Genomic DNA, 21278 nt, shown 5'->3' with positions numbered 1-21278 from the left:
CTCTACTCAAACCAAACATCTTTGTTCTCGTGTTTTGTACAAAAAGAGGTGGGGGCGGCGGTCTCTGGGAATCTAGAAGTGGGCAGTGACGCGGTCGGTTTCCAGCAGGTCGTCCAGGATCTGCAGGGAGAGGGGCTGGTGGGTGGGTGGGCAGGGGCTCACGGGGTCGGGGGAGGGGGCTGTCGGGGGACGGGAGCTCACGATGTCGGGGGTGGTGCCGATCTTCTTGGCCAGCTCGCCGCGCTCCATGGTGCTGAGGTACAGGTAGCGGTTGAGCAGCTCGCCGTCCAGGACGTTGCGCACGGCGTTCTGCAGGGCACGCCGGTCCGCGTGCAGCAGCCTGGGGGGACGCGCAGGCTGTAGGGGAGGGGTGGGGGGAGCGGGGCGGGGGAGGCAGGGGCGCACACCCACCGGAAGGCCCTGGGGTTGAGGCCGGCGTGGTGGGGCAGCATGGTGGTCAGCGCGTTCTGTAGCATCAGCAGGCGCCGGTAGGTCTTCTCCTGCATGGGCAGCAGCAGCCCGATGCCGCCGTCCAGGGTGGCTGCAGGGGGACCCCGTGTGAGCGAGGCCGGCGCGGCGCCACCCCGCGCCCCCGCTCGCCGGCCGGGCACTCACCGAACCACGTGATGTGCTTGTTCTCCCACACCACCGACTTCTTGCTGGGCCCCTCCGCGGCCCCTCGGCACGGCGTCCTCCAGAAGGTGTTCACGTGGGCGCCCACGTGGAAGTCGGCGCGCCGCAGCAGGCGCATGCCCCCGAAGCTCTCCTTGGCTGGGCCAGAGGGAGCGGCGCTCACTGCCCGCCCAGCGCCGGCCCCGCGGGGGTGTGGGGGAGGGCGTACTCACCTTCCGGCAGGTACATGTACACCATGAGGTTGCGGTCTCGGTCCGACACTGGGGAGCAGAGCCCAGGGTCAGCCTAGCCACCCCCCCGGCAGTCTGCGAGCCCCGGAGCCCCCGGGGCCCTGCGCTCACCCAGGAAGCCCAGCTGAGCGTTGTCCACCATGAAGTCCACACTGTACACCTCCAGTGGCTTGGCGTCCTGGGGACGGTGATGGGAAAGGGCCATTAAGGCGGGCCCGCGGCCAGCCCCCCCGCCCCCCCCCCCCCCCGCTCAGGGCCGAGGCCGCACGCGCACCCTGGACACGAGGCTCAGCGTCTTGCTCTCCTCCTGGTAGCGCAGGAGCGAGATGCTTTTCATGACGTCCGCCGCCAGGATGAAGTTCTTGACGCTGATCATCTGGTGGATGTAGAGCTGCGTGTCGATGAAGGCCATGCCCGTCAGCTCGCTGGCCCGCAGGCTCCACAGGAAGATCTGGGGGGACAGGGGCCATGGGTGACAAGGGGCAGGCTGTGGGCTGGCACCGGGGCGAGAGGGAGAGCGCAGACCTTCTGGCCGATGGCGGACACCAGGTGGCCGTTGCAGTGACACAGGGCGGTCACCGGCCCCTTCTGCTCCTTCTCATACAGGACTTTGAACTTGTTCTTGGTCAGGGGCTGGCCAGGCTCGGGCACCACCTCGATCACATCCATGATCAGGATCTGCCGGGTGTGGGGGGAGGATGACGTGCAGGGAAGGGACCTGGGCTGCCAGGCACCGTCCACCCCCACCGGCCAGCCCCTTACCCGCCCTCGGCATGTGACCTCCTCCCCCTGCATGAGGCAGGTCCCAGCAGCCACGTAGCCCTTGAGGCCCGACACGGTCTCCTCGCTGCGCAGCGACACCGTCTTCATGCAGGTCACGTGCTCCCACTCCTCCAGCTCGATCCTGCGCGAGGCAGGGTGAGAAAGCCGCCCGCCGGCCACCAGGCCCTGCTCGCCCGGCCCGGCCCGGCCCCGCCCAGCCCCACCTGGCATTGGGAATGGCCTCCCAGCTGACCGGGGAGATGAGCTGGATGGAGAAGGCCTCCTGCTGCGGGTGGACGTACCGGTCGTCTGCGAGGACACAGGCCGCTGGTCAGGGAGGGCAGCCCCGCCGGCCCGCCCCGCCCCAGGCGTCACGCACCTCTCTCGATGGCCTCGAACTCCTTCTCCTCGCCGGTCATGCGCGGGATGCGGGTGCACGGCGTGTTGGTGCTGGTGGCGACGGCATAGACCTGAGAGGGCAGAGCGTTACGGGCGCCGGGGGCCATGCCCAGAGGGGCCCCGGCCCGAAGAGTGGGGTCAGACCTTGGACTCCACGTGATAAGCCACGTAGTGGGCTGTGCAGCGCAGTGGGATCTTCCTGACCGGCCACGGGGCGTCGTAGGACAAGTAGGCGGGCAGGACGCTGATCCTCAGCTCGCCCTGGCGGGGAGGGGGAGGGGCTGGTGAGGCCCGGCACCCGCCAAGGGCCTGGCAAGCAAACCTGGGCTCCCGAGGGCGCCACGCCGCCGGCCCCCGGCTCTGCCAGAACGGGGTGCGCGCGGGACGGAGACTCGCTGCCCCGTGCTTCACGGCCCCCCAGTCCCTTCTCCCGGGCTCACGCCGGGCCGGGACGCTGGCCACAGACACGGTCAGGGCCCAGAGGAAGCCGCAGGCTGCACACCAAAGGTCACCCACACAGCAGCCATGCCGGAGTCGGCGCAGACCGACGAGGGGACCCCTACTGCCCCCGACCCCCGCCAGTGTCCTGTGCCCGCAGTCCTAAGGGCACGCCCAGACCACTCGCCCCGTCTCATCGCGAGTCCTCAGACCGGCTTCCCAGGTGAGGAAACGGGCTCAGAGCGGGTGAGCACCTTCGCCCAGAGTCCCAACTCCCAACTCCCAGCTGCCGGAGGGCCCAGCGGTGGCCGGCGCTGCCCCCCCCCGAACAGGCGCCTCGTGGGCCTGCAGCCGCCACTCCCGCCCGCTACGTCCCCCAACCTTTCCACGTCTCACCTCTTCAACCTCGGCCTCGTCCACTGGCTGGACACCCCGCAGGGCCCCCGGCACCTCCTCCTGACCCAGGCAGGGCGACATGGGCAGCACGAGCCCTGGGGTCTCCCTACCTGTCTGTTGAAGTACAGGAAGCCTCGGGGGCAGTTGACGTTGTGGAAGGGGGCAAAGGAGTCGATGGGGCCGTCGATGCCCATGGGGTGCAGCCGCAGGGCCCCCCGGCCCGTTACCAGGAGCCAGTGGGGCGAGGGGCCGCAGATGAAGACCTGAGGGCAGGCGCTGTGAGGGGCGGCCCAGCCTACTTTTCCCCACGCGCCCCCCGGAGCCGCCCGCCTACCCCTGAGTAGCCATAGATGTCCTCGAAGTACCGGAACCGGGCCACGCGGCCACGGGCCCCAGCCCCCTCCTCGGTGCCGCCGCCTTCCGCTTTCTTCTTGGACGGCTTCGGCTTCTTCTCGCGGAAGTTGATGTTGTGAGGGACCTGGAGGGGGAGGGCCGCCGTGAGGGCCGGGTCGCGCCCCCCACCCCGCTCCACGGCCACCCCGCGCCCCGCCCGGCCCGCTCACCGCACCTTCTTGAAACGGACTTTGAGGTTTCCCTGGCCGAGCTGGGAGTCGTGGGGGAAGGCCTCGTAGATGAGCAGCTCCTGGTCCACGTGCACCTGGGGGCCGCACGGGGTCAGCAGCGGCCGGGGCCACCGGCCGGGCCGCAGCAGGGCGCACACTCACCAGCAGGTAGGGCCGGCTCCGACGGCTCCCCAGCGCCTCCAGCAGCACCTCCTTGACCAGCGGCAGCTCGCCCTGGCGCGTGGCCTCCTCCTTCCGGGCCTCAGCCTGCGTGGTGGGCTGGCCGAACGAGCTGTCCACCAGCACCCGCTGGCCCACGGGGAAGTTCTTCACCAGGAACACCAGCCTCCAGTCCGGCAGCTGGTAGATCTGCGCGGGGAGTGGGGTCAGCAGCCGCGGGAAGCGGGGGGCAGGGGCCGGCGCGGGCACGGGGCCTCACGCACCTCCATGGTTCCGTTCTCCCGCACCAGCAGGCACCAGTGCGTGGGCTCGACCCGGAACGGGGTGGGGTCCCGGTCCGCAGGGGGCTGGCTGCTCCTGCGGGCCTCCTCCTTGCTGGGGCTGAAGAGCGAGCCCGAGTCCCCGTACAGCATTTCCTCCTCATCGTCCACGGTGGGGCTAGAGACGGGCCGGCACACGAGTCACCCATGGCCCGCCACAGGGCCCCCTGACCCCAGCCCAGGCCCTGGCTGCCCCCACGTACCTGGTCTCCGAGCCCTGCCCCTCGGCCTCGGAGCCACTGCGGCCCCCCAGGTCATCGCGGGCCCCGCCCAGGCGGCTCTCGGTAGTGAACATGCCGCTGACGTCTCGGTACACGCACAGGGTGATCACCTTGGACTGCTGCGGGGACAGGGGCAGGGGCTCAGCACGGCAGAAGCGGGGGGGCCTGCGGGCCGCGGGCACGGCCGGGAGCTTACGTGGTGCAGGGGCGGCTTGTGCAGTGCCAGGCGGTGGTGACGGCCCCCATACGAGTCACTCTTGAGCAGGAACATGGTGACGTGGCCCTCGGCACTCATGATGACCACGTAGGGGTCAGCCACGGCGCACTGCACGATGGGTGAGCCCAGGTCCACAGGGACGAAGTGCAGCTGGCTCACTGTGGGCACGGGACAGTCAGCGCCGGCTGTCGGCACCTGCCGCCCTCCCCGCCACCCGCCGCACCTACCTCCTTCCAACAAGCGGATGCCGAGCGGAGACACCTGCACAATGTAGCGGCCGTCCCCGATGTTGCCAGCGAAGACCGTAGGGCCCTGTGTGGCAAAGCCACTGGTGTCCAGCTCCATGATCTCCTGCCCCGTCTGCAGGATCTGTGAGCGGCAGGAGGGTGAGGCACACCCCCGCCCCCCCTGCGGGACCCCGCCCCAGGCTGCCGGACCCCCACCCCTCACCATGGTGGAGTCTTCCCGGCTCAGGATAAGGAACCCGTGTCTCCGTCCGTCATCGTCTGCCTCGAGGGCGCTGGGCTCCTGCTCCGCCCCCTCCCCCTTGGGGGTCTCCTCCTGTGACAAGGGACGGCAGGAATCGCATCACCGAGCCAAGCTGCCAGCAGAGGCCAGTCCTGGGCCGAACTGCCCCCCCCAGCCGCCCGCACGCTCAGGCCGAGTCCATATGGAGGGCGGCCCGAGGTCACCTGCCCCACTCGGGGCCTCCAGGCCAGCCGAGGGTCGACTTACTTGCTCCTTCCGCGCGGGAGCGATGACTGTCCACATGTCGTAGCAGCCAGGAAGCTCAAAGGTCGTCACCACCTGGGGCCGGATGCTCTTCTGGAGTGACAATGCGGGTGTCAGTCCTCCCAGATCCCGCCAGGAGGCACCGCCCCCCGCCCCACGTACCTGCAGAACGGACAGGGCCCCGTTCTTCCCGTAGCCGGAGCACACCACGATCTCCAGATCCGGCTCGGGGCTGTTCTGAAACTGCCCAGGGGCTGGGGGTAAGGACAGGGCCCCGGGCGCTCCCATCACCCTGCGCAGGGAGGACAGGCTCCAGTGCGCCCCGCCCCCGCCCCCGCCCCGCGGCACCTCTTCAGAGAGGAAGGCAGGCTCGCCCATGGCCGCGTTGGCACAGGGTCCGATGTTGAGGATGCTGTCACAGACCTGCAGACACAGCCGTGCTCAGGCAGGCCGGCCTGGTGGGAGCCCCCCCACCCCGGGCCCCAAGCTCACCTCGAAAGAATAAGTGGCCAGCTGTGTGCCCGACTGGGCCTCGCTGCCGTAGACTTCAATCTCATCCACCTCGTCCTGCGGCGCGGACTTGCCCCCTGCGGCGGACACGGGGCCCCGCGTGAGCCCGCCCCCGCCACCCGGCCCCCGCCGGCCCCCTCCCGCCCCAGGTCTCCGTCCCCACCTGACCAGCCGACCGCGGAGTCCACTCGCTTCTTCTTCGAGGGGGGCTCATCCTGCCAGGCAGGAAGGGGTGGTGAGTAGCCCTGTGAGGGGAGCCCGCCCAGGGACCTGTGTCCCGACAGGCTCCGCGGACGCACCTTGTCGGCCTCCCGGACGGCACCGGCCGGGGCCTCCTGCAGCTTCTCCGTGTACTTGAGGAGGAGCGAGTTGCCCAGGCGCGAGCCGAGGAACAGGTACCCGGGCTCCATGGTGACCATCTGAACGAGGGCGGGCGGTGAGGGGGAGGCCGGCCCGCCCCCAGCACCTCCCCCCCAGCCCTCCCGGCACTCACACTGGTGGTGAGCACGCTGGCGGCCGCCTTGTCGAAGTGGAAGGCGCGGACGCTGCGCATGCCGTCGGTGATGAGGGTCAGCACGTAGCTGCCGGGATGGGGCTGCTGAGCTGAGGGCCGGGCAGGGGGCGGGGGGCACGGGCGGGGACGGGGCTCACGGAGGGGACACGCACATCTCACCACCCTTGAGGGAGATGACCATCTTGTCATAGGAGATGAAGGCCGCCTGTGCACAGTCCAGGGTGATCCGCACGCCCTCCTGGGTGCCTGTGCCGGGCACGGTCAGACGGACGCCGAGGCCTTCCAGCCCCCTGCCCCTTGGTCCCGCCCCTGCCCATACTCACGAAGGGGAAAGGCGGTGGTGCCGGTGGTGAGGCCGTTGAGAGCCACGCCGTACGGGGGGACGCTCTGGTTCAGGTAGAGCAGCGAGTTGACCGCGAAGACCACCACCCCGCCTGGAGAGGGACACGCTGGTGGGCGGGGCCCTGCACGGTCTCGGGAGGCCCCCACACCCACGGCCCTCACCTATGGGCTTGGGCACAGCGAGGGCCTGGGTGCAGTCGAAGGGGAGGCTGGTGAGGGACCAGATCACCGGGTGGACCTTCTGCGTGATGTTCAGGGAAATAGCCACGATGGAGCACGTGTCCTGCCGCACAGCCACCCGCCTGCCGACAGATGGGTGGGTCAGTCGGGGCGGTGGGGAGGGGGGCTGGTCCCCGCCCCGAGCCGCAGGCCCCAGCTCGGCGCCTCACCCCGGCCAGGTCTGGTTGGGCTCGAAGAGGATGAGCAGCGTGGGCTCGTAGTAGCCGTGCAGGAACTGCAGGTCCACGATGTTGAGCAGCTTCTCGTCCAGCGCCCGCACGTCGATGATGTAGCTGGGCAGGAAGCTGGACCTCTGCCTGGGGGTGCGGCGGCATCAGCGGGCGGAGGGAGCGGGGACTCTGCGGGGACAGCCCCTCCCCCTACACGGTACTCACCCCTCCCCCATCAGCCCCTCGTGCTCCTCGGCCAGGCTCTCCCTGCGGAAGGGCAGGACCACCAGGCGCGAACCGTAGATAAGCATGGCCGCACAGCGCCCGTCGGGGTCCACCCGCACCCGCGGCGCGTGCACGTTCTGCACAAACCCGTCCTGGGGGCAGAGGGCACCATCAGGCAGGCCTGGGGACAGGAGGGGGGCGGCGGGGGCTGGGGGCGTGGCCCGGCCCTACCCGCAGCTCTGGCTCCTCGAAGTAGTGCAGAGACAGGGTCTTCAAGTCATGGGTGCCCGGGTCATACTCCACCACCGAGAGCTGGAAGGCGGCCGCAGGTCAGAGCTGTGGCCAAACCCACGACCTCGCAGGCCCCCCACACCAACGCCCACCTCCAGGCCCATCGCCTACCTTGGCGTCCTTAAAGCTCAGGAGCAGGGCATCCCGCTTGGCACCTGCCAGCTGCACGCTGGCCATAGACATGACGTTGCCGAAGAAGGAGAAGGAAGCCACCAGCTCCAGCTTCTCCCGGTGCTCCCGGTGGGCCTTTCCCTCTGCGGGACAGGCCGGTGGGTCCAGGTCCAGGCCCACGCCCCAGCCCCCACAGTCCCAGACCTGTGGCCAGGGCAGCCACCCTTGTGCTCACCTGTGCTCCTGTCATTCTTGGTTGGTGCCTGGGAGGGAAGAGGAGGGCGAGCAGTGAAGCCACACACGGGGCGGCCCCACCTCGCTAGGGGACGAGGAGAAAAGGCCAAGCAGGGCCAGCCCTGCCCAAACCCTCACCACCGCGCAGCCCACGTTTCCAGGCACTTCAGGGGGCAGCTGGGCACAGCCCAACCCAACGTGCACAAACACACCCACACCCGGTCCCCAGCATGGCAACAGGCTTCTCAGAAATCCCCGGTCACGGCGTCCCCAACAGCCAACAGTCCCCTCACTCGTGTGCGCACAGGGGCAGGGGTGCAGAGGCAGGGAGCCTCTCAAGCAGACCCCGCACGGAGCGCGGAGCCGACACGGGCTCCATCCCACGGTCCTGAGCCAAAATCAAGTCGGACGCTCAACCGACTGAGTCTCCCAGGCGCCCCGTGAAAGTTTAATAATGAGGGAAAAAGGTCATTTTTCCTAACACACTTGTGCTATGGGGAAAACACCCTAAACAGAGCTGCTTGAGAAAAGCGACATCATTAACTCATTACAGAAAAGGCATTTTATACACCCAACCCCTTTTCACAACAACAAAACCCCAGAGCCAGAGAACTTCAGCAGGAAATTCTGCCAGATGTTTCAAAAATGATAAACTTAAAAAACATCAAATAAAACCAAAATGAAACCAAAAACCCCACTGTCCCGGGCTGACGGCACCTCAGGCGGTTAGGCCCCCCACACCGATCGAGCACGCGGGACAGACTCGAGGCCGACTCCTCACAGTATCTGAAATGAGCCAGCGACGTGGGAAAAGGACACTAGACTCAGCCAGACTGAGTCATCCCAGGAATGCGTAGTTAGCTCAGCACAAGGACCCCCAACTATCAAGGTTAAGGAGAAAAATAATATACTGTTTCGAGAGATGTAAAAAAGCACGTAATACGGGCACCTGGGCGGCTCAGGTCCTGGTGCCGGGGGGGCCTGGGATCGAGCCGCGTCAGGCTCCCCGCTCAGTGGAGAGCCTGCTTCTCCCTCTGGCCCTCCCTCTGCTTGTGCATTCTCTCTGTCAGATAAATAAAAATCTTAAAAAAAAAAGGGAAGAAAATTAAGGTTTTTAAGGGAGAAACTCCTGGAGATACAACAGGACATTTCATAAGAATGTCGGTTCAAAACAGTCCAAAAGTTAACCTCATTCTAAATTCATCTCACACACACCTAACAGTACAGCTTTAAAACACGCGTGTACACACAGAATTCCTGGCGGTCCCACAAGGCCCGTGTCCCGCCTGGCTCATCTTTAAAGTTATCGTGGACGCGCTTCATCTCTGGCTCTTCCGTGTCCGTTTGAGAACTGAATCATTCAGTCTAACGAGAAACCCACTGCAGCTTTGAAAGACACGGACTCTACGGACGAGCCCGGGGGGGGCGGACAGCTCTACAACACGGAGACTTTTCCACCCACGACCACTATCGAGTCTCTATTTACTGGGCATTTCCATTAATGTCAATGAACCCCAAAGGTCAGAGGGGTTTTTCCCGCTGCCCAGCCCCAGTGCTGCCGCAGGCCATGCCCTCACCCCCCGCCCACGCCCCGCTCTTCTGCTCCGCGAACAGCACACGCTACCTTGGACCGAGCCGACCTCGCTTCCCACCTCCCCCAGAGGACTGGGGTCCCAGCCACGCTGCCCACCCCCCACACATGCCCACCTGCTTTGTGCTCTATGCCCCCCCTTTCCTGTCACCAGGGCTGAGCTGGGAGCTGCAGGAACCACCCGCATGAGACTCCACCGACGGGGTCAAGACCACCTCAAGACGGGGCCCATCACCCCTCTCCTGAGTCTGGGCTTTCAGCAGCTCTGAACCGGCTGGGAATGGAACTGGTGAGGACTGGCAGCTTCCCCCTTTGTCTCGAGGCCAGGAAAACCAAGCCAGCCGGGCTCGGGGGAGCGGGGAGCAGGGGAGAGGGATGGAGAGGGACAGGCCAGCTTGCTTCCAGCCCTTCAGATCACGGATTCGAACCCCAGACCTCACGGAGCACAGGCCAGGGACCTCCTCGGCCCATGGGGTGCCCTGTCCAAACTCCCAAGACATGCGCCAGCGCAGGCACCTGCGGTTCCACAGCAGAAACCAGACCGCCCGGACGCTCTCCAGCTGCCCCATCTCCGGCCCCACGTACTCTCGGACTCGAGAGCTGGCACACTGTCCCACAACGAGCCGAAAAGCCAACGTCTGACTTCAGCTCGGCAGCCACGTGCAGTCGGCTTGGCCGTGTTGCAGGTCTCTGAAGACGGGCAAAGCCCCCCTGCATCTCAGCGGCCCGGGCGGGAGCGGCAGCCAGGCCGGCACACCCCCTCTGCCCTCCGACGTGCGCGCCGCGGCTGCAGCTTTGCTTTGATTCCCTGTGCCGATCTTCACGGAGATGCGCTTCTAATTCTCTTTCTCCAGTCGGCGCCAAACTCTGCAGGCCCCCGTCCCCACCTAGGTCAAGAGCCACCAGGGCCGCCAGGTCTCCCGGCACAGAGGGTTGGCAGCCAGGGACAGGGTCTGAGGCCTCCAGGCCGCCGCCTCGCCTGGGTGTGGGCTCCCCCACTCCACCCCGCCCCGGCTGCGCCTCCTGCAACGCGACCTTGGCCCCTTTTCTTCCCAATGTCTCAAGCTTGGGGCACCCACAGCCCCAAGGAGCCGTCTTCTGGGTGATTCCAACCAGCTTCAGAGTCTGAAGAGCCCCGCTTCTCTGCAGCCCAGACTCCGCTCAACATGGCTCCTGTCCCCAGCTTTCCCTCAACCTCACAGTGGGCTGTGGAAGCGGCGCCCAGATCTGTCTGTAGACGGCCTCCCGGGATTCACGCCCTGTGCCAGGGCTGGTCCACACAAGCCGTACCAGGAGGCAGAAGTGACCGTGTGCCATGTCTCCCCATGTTATGAAGACACTGCGGCTTCTTGGTGACTTGTTCTTTCTCGCTCAGCCTTCATTCTGCAGGAGGCTGCCCTGGACGAGGCCCACATGAAGGACCGAGGCCTCCTTCCAACAGCAGTGTGAGAAGCAGACGCTCCGGTCTCCTGGCAGCCTGTGCCGAGCCGCCCGGCTAAGCCACTCCTGGCTTCCTGACCCTCAGAAACTGGGAGATACTATCTGTTGTTCATAAGTTTTGGGGCGCCCGGTTGGCTCAGTCAGTGAAATGTCTGCCTTCGGCTCAGGTCATGATCCCAGGGTCCTGGGATTGAGCCCCCCATCGGGCTCTCTGCTCAGTGGGGAGCCTGCTTCTCCCTCTGCCCTTCACACTGCCCTTGTGTTCTCTATCTAATAACTGAATAAAATCTTAAAGAAAAAAAAGAAAAAAGAGAGAGGGTGGGGGCTGGGGGGGCAAAGGGAGAGAATCCCTAGCAGGCTCACACCCAGCACGGAGCCCGACGACGGGGGCTCCATCTCACGACCCAGAGATCATGACCCGAGCTGAAATCAAGACTCTGGACAATTAAGCGCCTGAGCCACCCAGGCACCCCCCTCCTGGCTGGGGCTGGCCGAACACCGTCCCCTGCCTGGCCTGACACCCACACGGCTCTCGCTCGCTCTCTCTGCAGCTCCTCGGTCCTTGCCTGCTCGAAACTCAACTCTGCAAGGAGGCAAATCTCACAGCACGCCTGCCCCCCACTCCCCACCCTGCTCTGCGGGTTTCCACGGCACTTCCCCACTGGCCCTGGAGCGGGGGCAGCACGAGCGCAGGTCCCTCCGCCGTCGTGCTCACCAGCACCTTCCTCGCGAGGCCTCTGCACAAACACGTCTGTGGAGAGAAGGAGCGACCGACACCAGGGTTCCCCGTGGGCCGAGCCCACGTGCAGAAAACACCGTGGAAGCGCCCTTGCGACCTGCCTCTCAGATTCACCGAGTCGGGGAAGGAGCTTCACGGGGAGACCGGCCGGAGAAACCAGTGTCCGGCCACAGCACAGCAAAGGTGCTCCCAGACAACAGAGACGCGCCCGGCGGTTCGTCTTAAACGTCTCTACACCCGCCCTGGGGCTCAGAGTCACCACCCGCACCAAGAGCCCCGGGCTCCTTTGCCTGAGCCAGCCGGGCTGCCCCATTTCTATCCGCAACGTTTTTCAGTTTTGACTGGAATTTTGACAAATCCCAAATACTGACCTCAAACTGCCATTCCCACAACAGCTAAAAACAAGCCTTTTTCACGACCCGGAGCGCTCGCTGCTCCTCTCCGGCTCGGCTCCGCGTTCTCCTTCCAGAGCTCTCGGCCGCGGCCCGCGTTTTCAAGCGAAAACAGACTCAGCCGACCCGAAGCCGGAGCCGCTCGGACCCCGTCTGCCCGCCGCATCGGCCCGCTCACCCCTCCCCGACCCGTGCGCCTTCCCCCCGGCCCCGCGGCGCCCCCGCTCCGCCCTCGACCGCTTCCGGCCCGCGCCCTGGCCCCTGCCCCTGCCCCGACGGCCTCCAGGCCCCATCCTCGCGCTCGGAGAGGTCTCGCCGGCCCAGCTCCGGCAAGAAGCCCTCCCGGGCCGGTCACCGCCTCGGCGCCCACAGCACCGCCGTGCCTCGCCGCACTCGAGGGACCCGCGGTCGGGGACCCGCCCGCCACTCGGGGCCAGCCGGGCTCCCGCCGGCCCGGACCGTCCTTCCGCCGGCAGCCGGCGGCTCCAGCCCGGGGAGGCCGCGCCCGGGGGCCCCGCGGGAAAGCGCCGCCCCGCCCCCACCTCCCGGGCGGCGCGGGCCGCGCTCTGCCCGCCGGTTCGCAGGTGCGCGTCGGGGCGGCGCGGTCTCCGGCCTCGGGGCCCCCGCGCCGCCCGCGTGGGCAGGGGCGGGCGGAGCGCGGACCCCGTTGGGCCCGGCCGCACCCACCTCGGCGTCGCGGTTGAGGCGGTACACGTAGAGCTGCGAGGTGCCGGCCACCACGAGGTTGCGCTCGCTGTTGCTGAAGAAGTTGCAGTACATGGCGAACTCCAGGCCGGTGGGCGGGTGCGCCTGCTTGTACACCGCGTACATGGCGCCGAGCGGGCTGCGCGGGCCGGGCCACAGCGTGAGCCGCCCGCCGCCGCCGCCGCCCGCCGCCGCCCGCCGCCGCCCGCCGCCCGCCGCCGCCCGCCGCCGCCGCCGCCGCCGCCGCCCACCTGGCAGTTGGAGCGCGCGGGGGAACGGGACGGCGGCGGACAAGGCCCGGCCGGCTCCGGAAGCTGAGCGCCGTGGTTCCGGGCTCCGGCTACTGCGCCTGCGCTGCGCCGCCGCGGCGGCGGCCGGAGGGGGAACAACAGCGACCCCTGGCGGCCGGGCGGGGAGGGGAGGGCGGCCTCGCGGTTCGAGGCTCTGCTCCCGGCTTTGCGGGCAGAGCCCCGAAATCCCGAGCTCGCGCGAAGCCCAGCGTCCCGTACCGGGGGGACCCGGCGCGGGGTGGCGGGGCTCAGGGCCTGCGGGAGTCCCAAAGAGGGTCTCGGCCGCAGGAAGAGGCGTCGCTCCCCCTCCGGGCCCGCGTGGGCGAGGCACCGTGCGGGGAGCTGGCGGGCGCCGGGAGGGACGGGACGGCCGGAGGCGGACACGCGCCCCAGGACGCCCGGCAGGGGCCGCTGGTGGGGCGGAGGCCCGGCGATCCGAGTCGGGGGTCCGACAGCTTCCTGGGGAGGGCGCCCCGCGGTCGGTGCCGCCGCCCTCCGGCACGCGAGGGCTCGCCCAGGGCCGCCGCTCTGCCCTTCTCGCCCCCGCTCCGTCCGCAGGCCGAGCCGGCGCACAGACCTCTCCTCGCTCGGCTCGGCGGGGACTCGCCCGAGGGGCCCGCGCGCAGACCAGGACTTGGGAATGGAATCGTCAGTAAACAGGGGGAGAGCGCAGTGACACCCAAGGAAAGGGCGCGTCGGCGAGGAGGCTCCGGTCTGCACCCTCAGGCAGTGGTCAAGGGTTCACTGGAGGCCCAGGCAGGTGTGTGACCCCTGCGCCACGCCAGAGCCTTTGAAGGTAAGAAAACCTGTAACCAGGACTATGAGATGGGCCGCAGGAGACGGCAGGGGCAGAACCCGGGCCCAGTCAGGTCACTCACTCTTGGGGGGTCTCTCGGGTGGGCACGGTCCACGGTGTGCGCATCCTAGGGTGTCTTGGATGACCGAAAAGACCGGTGCCCACGGAGCCCTTGGGCTGGAGCTTGGCACGTGGCAAATGCGTTAACCAGTGAACCCGAGCTCCTCTGTGGGACAGTGGTCAGCGCGGAGAGGGCTGGAGATGCTGACAGAGCACAGTCCCTGGGGCAGCGGTGGGTCAGAGGAGGGGGAAGGAGAGGGTGGGTGCAGGGAAACACCCAGGAGAGCTGCCCGGTGGATCCAGTCTCTCCGTGGGAGATGAAAGTGGGGGCCTGTCAGCAGAGGTGGGGGCTTGAAGTGGCTGGGGAGGGGTAGTGTGGGCCGGAAGATGGTCCCAGGCTAGGGGAGGAGCTTGGGGAATGCGGATACACGCCGGGCCACTCGGGCTTTCAGCTCCCCTCCTCCAGAAGGGCCTGGGCCTCTTCTGGCTCTCCTCCTCCTCCTCACCCCCCAAAACGTAATTGTTCTCCCTCACACCCTGAAGCGTGGTCCCCGTGGCTAGTCCAGACCACGGTCTTCATGTTCCCCTGGGGCAACATCGTTCCTTCCCTGCCAGGAGGCCATCTTTACGTGTTCAGTATCACAGACCGAGTTTAGGAGGGAGGTGGTAATCTCACACCTCTCTTCTGTGGGCTGGCTGAAGCTTCTTGGAGAATCAAGAGCTCTTGGAGAGGCTGGAGCATCTGCCTACCTGTGTCAGAACAGGGAGCTCCCAGATATGGCCCTTCCTGCCCAGTTTGCCACAGATTACTGGGGTGCAGCACACACCTCCCTCCAGCACGAGTGGACCCATGGAGCGTAGCATGAGACTTCCACTCTCCCACTTTTGTGTCTGCGTATTGGGTAAACGACAGGCTGAATCTGATATCCCCTGGACCCCTTCCTCTTTTTGCTCTTTCCTCCCACCTCCTTTCTGCCTCCTGGAGACTGCGTTTAATGGCTGGAGCTCTGGCAGCCATTTTGGACCATGAGGGGTGTTATGGATTGACTTGTGTCCCCCAAAAAGATATGTTAGAAACCTAACTCCTAGTACCTCAGAATGTGACTTTTATTTGGAAATAGGATCATTACAGATGGAACTAGTTGAGATGAGGGCGTACTGGAGTAGGGCGAGCTGGTACTCCAACAGGACTGGTGTCCTTATAAGAAGAGAAGAGACACAAGAAGGAAGGTCATAAGACAGAGCAAGACACTGGACTTATCTGCCATAAGACACGGAACTCTTGGGCCCACCAGAAGCCAATAAACTCTCATGTGACAACTTCTTCCTGCAGAGCTGAGAAGGAACAGAGCTTGATTTCAGACTTCTGCCTCCAGAAGGAAATAAATTTTAAGGTACGCTTTAAGGTACCCAGTTTGTGGTGGACTGTGTGACAGCCCAGGACACTCAGAGGATGAACACTTCTGGAGCAGAGTCAGAAGAAGCCCAGGTGGGGCGCCTGGGGGCTCAGTGGGTTAAAGCCTCTGCCTTCAGCTCAGGTCATGATCCCGGGGTCCTGGGATCGAGCCGCACATCGGGCTCTCTGCTCAGCAGGGAGCCTGCTTCCTCCTCTCTCTCTGCCTGCCTCTCTCCCTACTTGTGATCTCTGTCTGTCAAATAAATAAATAAATAAAATTTTTTTAAAAAAGAAGAAGAAGAAGAGGCCCAGTCCCACGGACCATGAACTGCCACACTCCGGTCTGCCTGGCTCTAGGCTCTAGGCCAGGTTTTCATCAGAGAGTACCAAGCCCTCGTCCGTGTGAGCACTGCCGGTTGTTTGGGTCTTTCTGCTAGGAGCAAACAAGTCAGAGTCCTGACTGGAGACCAGGTCCCACCCACTACCTGCAGACCCTGACCAGTTTCCCTGACTCCACTCCTGACGCAGGGATTCCACCTTACAGAGGGACTGGGGCTAGCCGCATGGAGGGTCCCTAACCCAGCTCTCCTGGCTACTCATCAGAGCCCCAGGGTGGGGGAGAGGTACTGCCCCATCTCTCTGCCCTTCTTGGTGGGAGACACTTCCCTAACAGCAAGGAGAGCACAGCTGGGCTCCAAGGACAAGACTGTCTTTATTGAAGGATGCTAGGGCGAATGGGAGGGAGACTCCAAAGGCCCGGGGCTCTCTGGGTACCCCCCGCAGGCCTCACACTGGCTGGCTGGTGCAAGGGGCTGAGAGAGCCGAGGGCTGGCAGCGAGCAGCCAGGGCCCGAGAGTGGGGCAGGGGAAGGGGGGGGGACATCAGAGGGTGATGTTGTCCTCATACAGCGACAGCAGCAGCAGGACGGTCCAGCCGCCCAGCAGGCCCATGTTGTGCAGCAGGAAGAGGAGCCAGGGCCGCTGGTCCTGCACGTGCAGCATGGCCGGGAGCTGAGGAAGAGGCAGGCACTGGGTCAGTCGCCGGCTCCCAGACCCTGCTCAGCTCACCCCGGGGCAGCCGACTCCTGTCCTCCGCCCTGACCATGTCGCAGAGCGCCACGTAGAGGAAGAGGCCGGTGGCCACCGCCAGGATCCAGGCCTCGCTGTCCTCGCCGACGTCGACAGCGAGCGCCACGTAGAGGCCGGCGAAGGCCGTCAGCGCGGAGGCCAAGTTCAGCAGCAACGCCCGGCGCACCGACAGCCCCGCGTGCAGCAGGGCCGCGAAATCCCCTGCGGCGGGTGGGGCGGGGTCAGGCCGAGCGCCCCGCCCACGCCCGCGCGGGCCCCGCCCCCGGCCCGGCAGCCCCCGCGCAGTCGCGGGCGCGGCTCACCCAGCTCGTGCGGCAGCTCGTGGCAGAACACGGCCAGCGAGGTGGCCAGCCCGGTCTTCCAGGAGGACGCGAAGGCGGCGCCCACGGCCAGCCCGTCGGCGAAGTTGTGCAGGGCGTCGCCCAGCGTGATCACGTAGGGCAGCAGCCTCAGCTCTGCGGGCGCGGTGGGCGAGGGTCGGCGCCGGCCTGGTCCCCGACCGCGGCGCCCCCCGGCCCCGGCCCCGGCCTCCGGCCCCCAGCCCCTGGCCCGCGCTGGCGCTCCGCACCCAGTCCGTGGCCCCTCATCCCTCTCGGGCTTCCCTGGGCTCACCTCGGCTCAGGCTCCGGGGCCCCGAGCTCAGCAGCTCCGGACTCTCTTCCGCCACCTGGGGGGGGGGGGGGTCCACGTGGATGAGCCCCTGGGCAGGCAGGTGAGGAGGGCGAGGAGGGGCGGGGTCCCGGGACTAGCATCAGAGGCCAGGGACAAAAGCTGGGGGGGGGGGGCAGGAAGGGGTCGTTGGTGTCGTTGTGGGATGTGGTATGGGGTCGTTGGAGGAAGGGCCATCTCACCAGGTCGGTGCGCGAGCCTTCCTGGGTCTGCTTGGTGGGCCGGAGCTCACTGGGTGCCAGCTGCAGGGACACTCCATGGCTGTGGCCACCATGGCTGTGGCTGCAGGGCCCATTGTTCGAGTCCTGTGGGAACAGTGGCTCAGGGCCTATCACGCCTCCGCACTGGGTCCCATCCACCCACCACATCCAGCCCCCACCTGACCTCTGGGTCCCGGGGCAGCAAGAGATTAAAGAGGTTCTCAAACAGGAAGAAGGTGTAGAGGCCACCCAGCATGGCCACGAGGCGCCAGGTGGTCTGGCCAGGGCCCTCTCCATGGTGGGTGTGCAGCCCCAGCACCTGGGGGGAGAAGGGAGCTGAGAAGGGTGCGTTAAGGCCTCCCCGAGCCCTTTCACCACCTCCCCCCTGCCCCGGCCAGAGGCCAGGAAGAGAGAGGTTAGGGGGACAGGAAGGGCTCCGGGATGATGAGCCTGGGAGGATGGGCAGGGGAATTCCTGGCGGGGAGGGAGCCGAAGGCTGAGGCTGACTTTGGGTGTCAGGTGTAGGATGGCGTCCCCCGTGAGCGCGCCCACGGCCATGCTCAGGAAGGTCTGGATGATGTAGTGGGAGGATGCGCTGTAGCTGGCGCAGCTCAGGAGCAGGAGGCCGGAGATGGCACAGAGGCAGACGAGCAGCGTGGCCAGGGAGCCGTACAGATACCCTGGGGAGGAAGCCAAGGTCATGAGCTGGGCCGAGAGCCTCTCCCTCAGCCTGTTCCTCACCCCTACTTCCCAGGGGCAGGGGTCCAGGTGCGGTCCAGGAGTGAGCAGAAGCTCGCCAGGGAGGCAGGGGCCAGGTTCAGGCCAGACCTCTGCTTACACTGACCCTTTCAGCCTCATTCCCTTCCCACCTGGGCTCCCCCACATTTCCCTGCGACCCCTCTACTCCTAGGCCACTTCCCCTTGCCAGCCCTGGTCAAGCTTTCCCCACCCCTGCCCTGGCCCAGTGGCCACTCTCCCCCCTGTGAGGTCATCCCTCTGCACCCCCAGCACCCATGGACAGAGCCAGGCGGGCACCGCTGGGGAGACAGGCACTCACTCTCCGCCTGGCTGAGTTCGTCCCGAGGTGGGGCCCCGGCCTGGGGGCTGCAGGCCCCACTCAGTTGCTGCTGGAGCAGGGCAGGGCTCAGCTGGGCCCAGGACTCTGGGGTCACACCGGCCTGGTCGGACAGCCCGTACACGGCCATCACTTCCTCAGCACTCAGGCACACCTGGCGGGCGACGGCATAGGGGGTCAGGGGCCTGAGCAGATGCCGGAGGACCCCACCTCTCCCCAGGACTATGGTGCAGGGGCTGCTCACGGTATCCCACAGGCTGGAGCTGCTGTTCAGGGTGGCAAGGGGCACGGGACCCTGGTGGTTGGCCCCACTTCTCCAATGGCTGTGGTCACTGTGGTCACCAGGTGTCTCAGCCACTCTGCCTACCCCCAGGCGCTGCATCAAGGCCTCCAGCTCTGGCCGGGAGGACAGAATCACAACGTCTGTATGGGCTCCAGGCCTGCCCTCCCCAGGGACATGGCAGCTGGGGACTCAGGGCACTGCCCACTCTGGCCCAGCTGGGGCCTCACCTGCCAGTGTGATGTTGGGAGTCTCGCCGCTGTGCTGCCGGAACACGAAGTCTACAAAGTACTGGGGCGTCGGCAGGGCGTGGAGGCAGGACCCGCTGCTGACATGGTCCACCAGGGCGGCTAGCAACAGGCCGGGGCTGCTGGGAGCCCCTGCCCCTTCTGCCTCCTCCAGCAACTGAGGCAGGTCCGTGCAGGCCTGGGGAGGAGCCAGGGCTCAGATCTCCCCTGGACTGTAGCCGTCCTGGCCTCCAGCTCTCCCATCGCCTCTCCTGTCCCCGGTGCCACTGACCCCAAGATCTGCCCCAACCTGGACCCAGACCGGCCTTCTCAGACCACCACCACAAACTCCAACCTGCTCTAGGGCCTGCACTGGGCCCGACCCCTCCCTGTGGCCCCTGTCTGATGAGGCCACCCCCTGGGGCTTCCCAGGTTTCTGCCCTGACTAGTGGTGGACATCCATGTGTGATCCCTCAGCCTAACCCAGCTTCCCAAGTCCCTCCTGAGAACCCCGAGGCACCCTGAGAAGCTTCCAGGGATGGCCTGCCCACTGGAGCCCAGCCCTGCCCCCCAGCGGTCTCCCTCCCTGCAGGTCCCTTTAGAACCTCCTCGCCTACTCCTGGCGGGCCCGCCCAGGCCCTCACCTTCCCTGCGCCGGGCCGGCCCGCAGTCTGGGCCTGAATCCGCTGCAGCAGCCTGCTTAGGCCTGGGGCGAGGGCCTTGGGGCCGTCCAAAAGGGCCAGGAGATGGTCAGCACGAGTGGCCCAGCGGCCAGCCTGCACATCCGTACACGTGCCCTTGGGGTCACTGAGGTAGAGGGCAGCAGCAGCGCTGAGGCGTGCGATGTGTCCATGCTCTAGGACGGGCCCCGAAGCAAGTCCTGGCTTCTCGGGCCTGCCCAGGGCCAGGGCAGCATCCACAGACAGGCACTGGGGGCGCACACGGGTGTCTGTGCTCAGGACGCTGCCTACTTCCATGTGCCCCCCCCACAGTCTGACCCTCCCCCACCCGCCCCCGCCTCATGGCTCCTTCTGAAGCTCCCATTGCCACCCCCGCGATCGCGCGAGGCCACGCGCGCACACAGAGGGCTTGGGCAGGGGCCCCTCTGTCCCGGGGGGCTTCTTCCTGGAACTGCTGCCAAGCTGATGGCCGGGGTGATGGGGGAGGCTGTCCAGAGAGCCTGGAGCCGTCCGTGCCTAGCCCGGCCCCCAACCCCAGGAGGGCCTGTCTGAACCCACAGCACACGAGGGTGGGCTCTGGCCCGCAGGCAAGGGCCTGGGAGCTTGGCCACCCCGCCACCTCGACCCGCCTCCTGGAGTTTGCCCAGGGCCCTTTGTTTCCAGCCCTGGGGTGGAGCGGACCGGGCCCGGGACCCGTCGGGTGGGGCAGTTACCTTTCCACACGGCCCATCGGCGCAGTGCACACGGTCCGCTAGTGTATTTAACAGGCTGCCCAGCGCCGCCTGGCCCAGAGCACCCCTGCCGGAGGACAGCAGGGGCAGCAGGCGGGGAGGTCGAACAGCCACCACGGTGCCCAGCAGTGAGGCGAGCAGCAGTCCCAGTTGGAGTCGGACCAGGCCCGGCATGCTGAGCGCCCCCCACGACGGCGCGCTCTGAGCTCTGGGCTGCACTGGGGCTGGGCTCGGACGTGCCCGCACCCACGGGACCTCTCCCCGGTATTCCCTGCCGGGCGCTGTGATTGGCTGCCGGAGGCGGTGCGGGTTAACCATTCCAGCAGCGGTCCTCCCCACGGGCCGTCGTCGGTTGGAGGTCGGAGGTGCTGCCCGCGGGGGGCCAGGACGGGCCTCTCTGGGAGGGGCAGCCCTGGCACCTGCTCGCTGGGCTGTGGCTCCTGGGAGCAGAGGGGCAGAGGTGACCCTGTCTCTCTCAGCGGCTGCCAGCAAGGGGACCTGGAGCAGAGGCGCAGGTGCCGCCCAGCCCCAGAGGCCCAAATGCAGCCCTGCCCCACTCCCCTCCCAGCCGCGTCCCGGCGCAGGCAGCTTTGACACCCCCCACCCCAGCCTTTGAGGCCCCAGCTGGGGGTGGGGGTGGGGCTCTCTCTCGTGGGGTGTCCCTGCGGGGGGTCGGATTCTGGAGGAGCCGGTAAGGTGCTGGCTGAGCTGCGCTCCGCTTCCCAAACCCTCCAGGGGAAATTTTTTTTTTTTTTTAAGATTTATTTATTTATTTATTTGACAGAGATCACAAGTAGGCAGAGAGGCAGGCAGAGAGAGAGGAGGAAGCAGGCTCCCCACCAAGCAGAGAGCCCGACGCGGGACTCGATCCCAGGACCCTGGGATCATGACCCGAGCCGAAGGCAGAGGCTTAAACCACTGAGCCACCCAGGCGCCCTCCAGGGGAAATTTTTCCTTAGGAAATGGCCAGCACAGATGGGGAACCTGGGCTGTCTGCTCGCCGCCACCGGGAAGGGTGTCTTGGGCTGTGTGGGCAGGAGCCCAGGCTTCAGGAGCCGGAGGGGGGGCTGTGACTCCCCGTTCTGCACCTGCCCCTCCCTTTCGGCTCCCTCCCTGGCCTTTGAACCCGTTGGCTTATCTCTGCCTGGTTGGCAGTGCTGGGGGAGGGGCCGGCGCCTCCCGGAGCCAGTGGGTCCCCTTCCCCGCCTGGTG

At 66.7% G+C, this 21278-nt stretch overlaps 2 protein-coding genes across 4 annotated transcripts; both read right to left on the bottom strand.

Annotated features, from left to right (window-relative positions):
• Position 1: 1 nt before the first annotated feature.
• Positions 2-12939, bottom strand: CPSF1 (cleavage and polyadenylation specific factor 1). 2 transcript variants are annotated; one of them, XM_046020739.1, is made up of 38 exons: positions 12826-12939; positions 12557-12713; positions 7709-7736; positions 7474-7616; positions 7303-7383; positions 7072-7223; positions 6847-6993; positions 6620-6759; positions 6439-6549; positions 6268-6361; positions 6095-6182; positions 5901-6020; positions 5765-5816; positions 5584-5678; positions 5440-5514; positions 5254-5334; positions 5095-5184; positions 4810-4920; positions 4587-4728; positions 4339-4517; positions 4125-4261; positions 3865-4039; positions 3584-3790; positions 3427-3516; positions 3193-3336; positions 2969-3121; positions 2169-2285; positions 2005-2095; positions 1850-1934; positions 1626-1767; positions 1389-1541; positions 1138-1314; positions 975-1041; positions 846-893; positions 616-771; positions 412-541; positions 202-340; positions 2-120 (listed from the first exon to the last, which is right to left on the bottom strand). In XM_046020739.1, exons 2-38 carry the CDS (start codon positions 12698-12700, stop codon positions 73-75), a joined length of 4332 nt encoding a protein of 1443 aa, XP_045876695.1. In that variant the 5' UTR covers positions 12701-12713; positions 12826-12939; the 3' UTR covers positions 2-72. The 2 variants fall into 2 exon arrangements, with proteins under 2 accessions (XP_045876695.1, XP_045876705.1); XM_046020749.1 differs by lacking the exon at positions 12826-12939 and having other exon boundaries at positions 12557-12798.
• Positions 12940-15809: 2870 nt separating this feature from the next.
• On the bottom strand, positions 15810-20728 carry SLC39A4 (solute carrier family 39 member 4). Of its 2 annotated transcripts, XM_046020716.1 has the most exons (12): positions 20049-20720; positions 19300-19584; positions 18659-18854; positions 18393-18544; positions 18131-18302; positions 17581-17753; positions 17258-17392; positions 17056-17178; positions 16817-16871; positions 16507-16659; positions 16218-16405; positions 15810-16126 (listed from the first exon to the last, which is right to left on the bottom strand). In XM_046020716.1, exons 1-12 carry the CDS (start codon positions 20382-20384, stop codon positions 15998-16000), a joined length of 2097 nt encoding a protein of 698 aa, XP_045876672.1. In that variant the 5' UTR covers positions 20385-20720; the 3' UTR covers positions 15810-15997. The 2 variants fall into 2 exon arrangements, with proteins under 2 accessions (XP_045876672.1, XP_045876682.1); XM_046020726.1 differs by lacking the exon at positions 19300-19584 and having other exon boundaries at positions 20049-20728.
• Positions 20729-21278: the final 550 nt, after the last annotated feature.

This window comes from Meles meles, chromosome 1 (genome assembly GCF_922984935.1).
Source record: "Meles meles chromosome 1, mMelMel3.1 paternal haplotype, whole genome shotgun sequence".
Lineage (NCBI taxonomy): Eukaryota > Metazoa > Chordata > Mammalia > Carnivora > Mustelidae > Meles > Meles meles.
This window is presented reverse-complemented; position numbering and strand designations above follow the sequence as displayed.

Excerpts from the sequence above, each read along its gene's own strand:
- CPSF1 (XM_046020739.1), bottom strand. The coding sequence starts at position 12,700 with ATGTACGCGGTGTACAAGCAGGCGCACCCGCCCACCGGCCTGGAGTTC. Across the intron at positions 7,224-7,302 it reads TCGAGGAGCCAGAGCTGCGG|GACGGGTTTGTGCAGAACGT; the intron begins GTAGGGCCGGGC and ends CTCTGCCCCCAG. Across the intron at positions 4,921-5,094 it reads CTCCCGCGCGGAAGGAGCAA|GAGGAGACCCCCAAGGGGGA; the intron begins GTAAGTCGACCC and ends CCCTTGTCACAG.
- SLC39A4 (XM_046020716.1), bottom strand. The coding sequence starts at position 20,384 with ATGGTTAACCCGCACCGCCTCCGGCAGCCAATCACAGCGCCCGGCAGG. Across the intron at positions 18,855-19,299 it reads GCCGGCCCGGCGCAGGGAAG|GCCTGCACGGACCTGCCTCA; the intron begins GTGAGGGCCTGG and ends GCTCCTCCCCAG. Across the intron at positions 18,303-18,392 it reads GCTCCAGCCTGTGGGATACC|GTGTGCCTGAGTGCTGAGGA; the intron begins GTGAGCAGCCCC and ends GTCGCCCGCCAG.